Raw genomic sequence first — 8,439 nt, forward strand, 5'->3', positions numbered from 1 at the left:
TTTCAAATATAGAAAAACAATCAAAATATTTACAAATTATAATAAAGCTTTGAATTTTTTATATATATCAATACATTCTATCGATGTCTATTTGTGATATTGGTAGGACATTAATTATTAGTGATAGAACTTAAAATTATTACATTTTGTAAATATTTTAGTTTTTCAATCATCATAAATTTATAATAATAATATTTAAAAATAAATAAATAAAATAAACACCTTGGCAACTTTCTTTATAAGTTATTTTAGAATAATCAAACCAAGATTACACTTAAAAATATATAAAATATCTAATATCAAAAGCTTATTGATGTTTATTAGTAATATATTTGAGCTTTTACTATATTTTATAAATATGTTTTCATTTATTCTACTATATTAAAAAAACAGTAAGTAAATTTTAAGAGACTTAGTTCAAATAGTTGCAAAATTAAACAAAGGGAGACTGACAGTCAGAGGGTAACCACCAAACTAACTATAAATATTAAAAAATAAATAGTTTTTTTTATATATATATTATATAAAGATAATAAAGTTGAGGAGGACTTGAACCCTCTAGAACTTATGTTAAATCCATCGGTGAACCTCAAATGAAAAGTTCAAATGGGAGGTAAGATATATATAAAAAAAATGGGATGGGCTCCAATTATTGGACGTGAAAGAGAATGCAATCGGTAAAAAAGGGACTAAAGCATGGAATATGGATGTTCGTTGCTCCTTTCTGTTTCTCCCTTCTTTCTCATAAAAACCAAACTCAACTTTATTGTACATATCAATGAATGATTATTGTTAGAATTATGTTTGGATTAGTCTACCATCATTGTTTGTCCATGCAATATTTCACTTTTCAGAAAAATTACTTTTGGAGTTTACAAATTGTGATAAATATGTGTGTTTTGAGATTAAAGGTTTAGAGTATTTTCTATTTGTTTAATTTCTTTAAAAAAAATAAGTGTCATTTGAAAGAGATTTTCTTCTAAATAGAAAATAAAAGCCAAACTATTTACCCCATAAAAACCACTTTTTTTAGATTTTTTTTAAAATTTAAAATGTAACAAGAAAAACTTGAGAATCAGATCAGATAAGCCTCTTATAAACTTGAAACTAATAATGAACTTTTTTTCAAACTCGTAGAATCTTATGTGCAAAAACAAGAATTTTCAACTAATAAAAATGTGTTTACAAATAAGCTACAAAATCATCAACTAACAAAATTTCCTGAAAACATTCATTCTATCAACCGACTTTAATGTTATCAATATCCATACCAAAATATGACAAAGAAGACAAAAATACTAACTAATAATGAGAAAAGGGAACGGAGATTACAACCAAGAGTATAAATAATGTAACTTGTCTAATTCCAAGAAATCCCCCATTGACATCTTTTAAAAACTTTAACAAAGGAAACAAAATTTTCAAGAAATTGATCCACGTCCTCCAAACAACTAACAAACAATGATAAGCTTGACGATCAAGTATAGAAAAGTTCAGATGATATGAGAGCAATGAAATTTCGCTTCAAATTATCCCATCAAACAAGGACAAAATTAGAAGCCTCTACTAACTTTCTCCCTCCATAGCAAAAAAAGAAAAAGAAGAAGAAATTAGTTCATTCTTCTGATAAGCTCATTGATATAATTTTCACGATTTCCAGCATCTCCTCCTTCAACATAGTGGTTCCTCTTCTTCTTCAAACCACCCAATGGCGCCTTGAGCTTGAAAGGCCACAAGAAGTTGTTTGCCTCTTTAAAATGAGGTCCAACCGTCATGATCTCGTGAATAAGATCTTCAACGCTCAAAATTCCATGTTTACCTAGGGCCTTATGAGACAATGGACCAAACTAAGCATACAAGGAGTTTCTGAAGGAAGGATATGAATTAAATGATGGATGAAAGAAATAATGCAAACCTGTTCGACGATTGAGTTGTCTGTCAAAGCAGTTCTCTGCTTGTTTAGTTTCCCAAAGCCTCTCTTGTAGATGAGTTCTTTCACACTCTTGAGATTGGGATAACTAACAACAGAATGGAATATGATAATTTCATTTCAGATGCAAGACACGAACTTTCATGTGCGATAAAAGAATCGAATTGTTAAGAAAAGTACCCATAAGTCACGTAAGGCTCAACCCTGTGAAGCATATTCAGTGTTGCTTTGTTGACTTTCAGAAATACACCATTGAATATCTGTGCCAGATCAACACGTAACTCCAATTCAGGGATGAAAAATATCTTCTCTAAACATATTAAACACATCAAGCAAGAACGTCTACGAGAATAATCATCAAACATCAAATATGATACTGCATGTGCACTGAAGCAATTGTACTAAAACACTACCTGTCTCAGTCTCAAAAGCTGCAAAATCTTTCTCGTCTTAGGGTCAATGGCATTGATACTGAAAGTTTAAATTGACAGATTAAATAATAGAAAATCAAGTGAGTATCCAACAACAACAATTCAACAGGCGTGTACAGTATTAAACATACCCACGGATACGAATAATGAACAAAAGCTTTGCCTCAGGGTCAACGTAAAATCCTCCCTTCAACCTTGCTTCACGCTTCAGCCTAATGAGCTCTTTTTCCTGATACCACAAACAATGGTTTATATCTCTCCATAACTGGACTGTTAATCAGAGGAGACTGTCAGTTACAAAAGTGATAAGTACCTGCTCCTCATATTCCTTTGAGTACGATTTAGCACGGTTGTAAATCAGTTTCCTAGTCTCGGCTCTCTTCTTCTTTGCTGCCTCAAGTTCTTGCTTACTGGCCAAAGACCACTCTTCATTTCTCTTTGCTTTTTTCAAGACCGACTCTGGAACTATGGCCTTCGCTTCTTGGCCCATCTCTGTGCCGAAAGAGATAATTAAAAATGATTAAACACACTAATATGCTAAAAAAAGAAGTACCGTTGACACGGGACTAGTAATAATACCCCGAAGTCAGCATAACAGAACGATTAATAGCACAAGATATGTTCATGGAAATTCTACATTTACACTTGGAAGAAGAGGCGTACAAATAGAGAAACTGGGAAAATGGTATATTCCTTAAATTCAAATGAAAAAGGCATCGTATACATGTGATAGCCAACAATGGGAATGCAGAAAATTTCTTGATTCGTAATCATATAATAATTTCGCAACAGTAGAAGAACGGGGAGTGACAATGTACCAAATTCGTCGAATTATAATCTTCAGGGACAATGATATATTGAAATGGCATGAAAATCCCAAAATCCTAGACGTCAGAAAACAAAATTCTAAAAAATAATATATATCTATCGTCTAACACGTAGATGTAGACAAATAAAAGAGCTGAGTAGAACAGGAATCGCACTCAACACCATGTCGATGGTTCTTATTAGTGAATCGATATTAGATCTTCAATTAATGAAGGCAGAATTATACATTTGCCAGAACACGCTCTCAATAATATTGTGAGATGAAAAACTGTGAAAATCTTTTCAGCAGATAAGATCACATCAACTAAGTACCTTACTGGTTGGGGGAAAAATACAAAAATCAAATACCGTCGATTACGATGAATCTGATAACAGTGTTTAAATCAAGAACAAAGATTGCTTGAATTAATGCTACTCACCCTTTGTAGCTGTTGTGATACTGGTTACTGAAGCAGAATTAGGGTTTCCTGAGCATAGAAAAGGGAAGAAGGCGATCAAATGAAAGGGTAGGGTTTTGTAGGGTTTGTCCGCGCCAAGACTCTGTGTACATCAAAAGCCCAAAACCTGGAAATACTAAAGCCCAATGATTGGGCCGAAAGTCTTGTCTCGTTTGTCATAGGCCCAGCCCAGATAGCTAAATGAGGACATGCCTTGTGTACCCGAAAAAAAAACCAAACCAAACCAAACCAAACCGTTTGGTAAATGTTCAAACCGACGTCAATATCAATGATTAAGAGTCGGTCGATTTATGTCATGTCGATTTAACACCTACAAATATTTTTTTTAGATTCTCGATTTGAAGCTTTTTGAAACTTATCATAGTTGATCTTTCTCATTTTTTTATTAACTGACTTCGGATTGGTCGGTGGGCTCGAATTTTCGGTCTACCATGCTCTAAAAGTTGGTGGAGTTAATTTTTATAACTTAATCAAACGGCTTTATGTTTAGGATACTAAGTACATCAGTGGTGTACATCTATTTATAATCTACACTAAATAATAGCAAATATTATTTCAAATCGATGGTTGATACAGTATTTTCTATTTTTAATCTTTCTCTGTTTTCTTTTTTTGCTAACATTAATTATCGTAACTACTAACAATTATAACTTATTGATTCTAATGGCCAAATTGTGTCCCTAAGTTGAATGCTTATTTAGATTTCCACCTCCATAATTTACACATTGTGCTTCTTGAAGAGGTTGTTACCACCTCTAGATTGTTTGGTTATAATGAAAATTCGATTTGATTAACCAATCAGAAGTGAAATTGTGAGATTTTAGATAATTTTCATGAGCACCATTTGACAGTTGCCATCTTCTACGAATAACATTTTGTGTGCCAATCGTTTTAGTGAATCAATTTAGTTTATATCAACCAATCGTTGACCTTCGTTTTAGTGGAACCTCAACCCACAATTTAAATTGAGATTCACTATATTTTATATGTTCTTCTCAAATATTACATGACTATTCCAAAATAGCGTGGATGTAATATTTTTGAAATATTATATTTATAATTCAAATATCAAATTCAATATTTGATTCACCTTATTTTCAATTGTTCTCAAATAGTACGTACGTTCTTCCCAACTTTTATATTTCGATGTCCTCAAATTTTACATAATGTTTTCAAACATGGTACATAAATTTTGTTTTTCTCCATAAATCCCTAGTTCAACATATACTTAGACTTTGCAAAGTGAGGTGATTTTATATCGAGATTGGGATTTTGGGTTAGAAACACGGAATTTGAAAAATATCATTTGTGCTATTTGAAATGGCTACGTTACATATTTAAGGAGATAATGTATACAAATATTTACTAGCATGGATATCTGTTCTTATTTGTCGACAAAGTTAAATAAATTTGATGATTTGGATGTGACAACTAAATAAAACATATGTTTTGTGTCGGTCTCAATTCTTGTCTTGGTCATTGTCACCAGACAAGAAGGTGGTGATATATTGTGAAGTGTAGATAAGTTTTGTGTTGTTTATAACAGTTTTCCAACTATATGACAATGTTTATTAGGGCTCTACACATGTGAATGACGGTGGTTAAATGACGATATAAATCATGGAAGACAGTTAATCATGTGTTTTTTTACCATGACTTTTAAGCTAATCAAAGCGTGACTTCCAAGTTAATCAAAGCATACGCTACTCTTGAGTGTATCTATGTTCGAATATTTTCATAAGTCAAAATTTTATTTATGGCACAAACTAATTTTAGCAATTGTATATCTTGGTTTTGCACAATATTATGGCAGAAGAATTGTTAATTAAATAAGAACTTGGAATCTCCAAAATAAAGTCAATAAAATTAAAAATTATAAAAAATAAAACATTTGAAAAAATATATACACAACATATAAAAATCAAGTGTAACAAATTTTGTCTTTTAATGCTTACGTTCTATAAGATGTAAACGGTTTGTTAAACTTTTATATTTTTTAAAAAAATCCCTAAATTTAATTTTTAATCCAAGTTCATTTTTACACCATTGTTAAAAATAAAACTAAATAGTAAAACAGACTAAAAGTAAATGAATTAAATAATAGTATTAAAATAAAAGGGGACATTTTGAGAAATAACGAAGTATTTAAACTATTTACAAAATATGATAAAATTCATCGGACTCCCTGTAGTTTATTTAAATCTTTTGCTATATTTTGTAAATATATATATATAAATCGCTTTATTCAAAATTTTCAATAAAAAAATGAACTTTTCCAAAAAAAAAAATTAACACAATATTTACATTTTATTGAACAAAACGATAAAATTTATTAAACTTAATTTTTCTATAAATGAGAAATATTTTACCAAGTCTTCTATTTCTTACTATTTTCACAGTATTGATTGTATCTATTTGTTATTTTAATATTATTCACCATTTTCTTAAATTGTTTTTCTTTTTTTAATTAAAATTTGAAAGTGGACTTGGACGGTTGGACTCTTGCAGTGTGTCGTTGCGTGTGTGTGCCAGCTTATGTTGACTCAGTTTGGTTCAAGTGGGGCATTGCCCATTGTACCGTTCCCTCCCGCCCCACGGCGGCAATTACGCGGGTCTTTTTTTTTTAATTAATTTATTAATATTATTTTACGCGGCAATTTATTTATTTACTATTATTTTGAATTACAAGACCTAATTTTAAATAAATGAGGGGAAATAAATGAATATATACACATTTTAAATATTCACTTAGGTTGATGGGGGGAGTCGGAAACACGTTTTCACAAATATATAAAAATCAAATTATCAATAAGAACATTTTTTAAATAGCAATAAAATATAACCAAATTCATCGAATTCTCGTTAGTTTATTTAAGTTTACAAAAGTTGTTTCTTTTTAATTTTTCTACTCATAATAGTTTTCCTTGTAAATATTTATTGGAGCTTTTTCAAAAATAAAAAATTTTAACAAATTTTTTATTATTACTAAAAGACAAAACTTATTATACTTGTTTTTTTTAAAAAAAATTGTAAATATTTTTTCAAGTGGTAAATTTTTGACAATTTCTCTGTTTGATATATAATTTTAGGACATTTTTAGAAATATCAAAATATTCAAACTATTTACAAAATATAGCAAAATCTATCCAATTCTTTAGAACTTATTTAAATTTGTTGCTATATTTTATAAATAGTTTTCCTTCTATTTATAACGATTTCTCTATAATTAATATAAATTATAGTAAAAAATTTAAATATCTAAAAATAGTTTGATAAGTTTTGATATATTTTATAAATAGTTTTAATATTATTATGTTATTTTAGAAAATGCCCCTAATATTTATATACAAATATGTATATATAAAATTCACGATCATTTTTAGTTTGCCTCCGGCGGTTTTAGCATGAAAATTGCCTCTCTTTTTTCGCTTCTTCTTTGTTAATTAATTAGATAATTAAGTGAATTTTCAAATACGATAAAACCAACCAAAATAATTAGTAAGTAGGGTAAATTTTCATATTTTATCAACGACAAATATTAATACTTTTAAAAGTATACAAAGTAAGGTAAATTGTTGTTAATGTCTATTTAATTTTTCTTTCGAGTTTGGTTTTGGGAGAATAGTTAAAAATGGCAAAGTGAACAAAGTATTTTCGTCCTTTAACGATTTTTTGCTACGAACCATAAATAGTTTGTAAAAGTGGAGGATGAACCTCGTAATATTTTGTGGTGTGTATATTTAAACAAATTCGTATTTTATCCAATTATAATCAACTTTAAATTATAAGTTTTTTTTTTAAAAAAACTTGTATGTTGAATAATTTTGATCAATATAATTTTTTCCCTTTAATTTGAGGGCTACATTCTATAAATTCGATATACATTTTTCTTATAGTAATATTTTTTTGTTTAGATTGAAGTATGAAATTAAAATTGTCATCAAATCACTCCGTAAAACTAAAAATATTTTTTAGATTGTGAATTACATTTAGTATCTCTATCTTAAATTTACCTATATCCTACCTTTTTCGTAGAAAATGAATATATTTTCAAACGTATCAATATTTTCGTATTTTAGAAATCTACATATCATTGTATCCATTATATATAATTAACCAATCGTATTTTCTTACAAGACTTCTAAATATTTTACAAGTATATATATATACACTTTGTAAAACTTAACTTAACATTGTTGAACTCATAAGTTTGTAATTAAGGCCTCTCAAAGTGTGTGAAGCTTATAAAACCAAATTAGTACTATGCATTAGTTCTAAAAAGAATGTGGGTATACTGTTACCAATTGAATGTTTGAAACATGCATTAACCTTTTGTGTCCAAAAGTGCCTGCAAACACGAATAATTGGAGCCAACTCAAAGTAAAAGAATAGCAACAAAAACACGTCAATTATGTATAGAATAGTTTTTTGTTTTTGTTTTTTTGTATGTTAAACAATATATAGAGTACCGAATGAATCAAACATCTGATTTAAAAGTTAATAAATAAAAAATCATGCTAGTGGATCTGTATTCATTTCAATTGTCTCAAATAGGTCGTTTGCATCGTTAAACTACCAATAGTTGGAGAGTGCATTAACTTATGATAATTTAATAAAAGGGTACAACAGTATATTATAAACAAGCCTTGAAAAAAAGTTTTGTCAAGGTGCAACCTAGTGTATTCATACAAAAGCATTCTCGAGCATCATTGAATTAATAGGGAATTGAGTTGGATCGAGGCAAGTACGTAACAAAACATGCATGTCACGAAATTTACAATACAACAATTGT

General features: G+C 29.1%; 1 protein-coding gene across 1 annotated transcript; it reads right to left on the reverse strand.

Moving 5' to 3' along the window:
- Positions 1-1,341: 1,341 nt before the first annotated feature.
- Positions 1,342-3,729, reverse strand: LOC103500626 (60S ribosomal protein L7-4). Its single transcript, XM_008463995.3, has 7 exons — positions 3,609-3,729; positions 2,675-2,853; positions 2,493-2,590; positions 2,344-2,401; positions 2,111-2,190; positions 1,916-2,018; positions 1,342-1,826 (listed from the first exon to the last, which is right to left on the reverse strand). Exons 2-7 carry the CDS (start codon positions 2,849-2,851, stop codon positions 1,611-1,613), a joined length of 732 nt encoding a protein of 243 aa, XP_008462217.1. The 5' UTR covers positions 2,852-2,853; positions 3,609-3,729; the 3' UTR covers positions 1,342-1,610.
- Between the last annotated feature and the right edge of the window lie 4,710 nt (positions 3,730-8,439).

This window comes from Cucumis melo, chromosome 1 (genome assembly GCF_025177605.1).
Source record: "Cucumis melo cultivar AY chromosome 1, USDA_Cmelo_AY_1.0, whole genome shotgun sequence".
Lineage (NCBI taxonomy): Eukaryota > Viridiplantae > Streptophyta > Magnoliopsida > Cucurbitales > Cucurbitaceae > Cucumis > Cucumis melo.

Bases quoted from the DNA above. Each gene is read 5' to 3' on its own strand.
- LOC103500626 (XM_008463995.3), bottom strand. From the start codon at position 2,851: ATGGGCCAAGAAGCGAAGGCCATAGTTCCAGAGTCGGTCTTGAAAAAA. The intron at 2,591-2,674 runs GTACTTATCACT...TTGTGGTATCAG, and splicing joins CAAAGGAATATGAGGAGCAG to GAAAAAGAGCTCATTAGGCT. The intron at 2,402-2,492 runs GTATGTTTAATA...TTAAACTTTCAG, and splicing joins TTCATTATTCGTATCCGTGG to TATCAATGCCATTGACCCTA.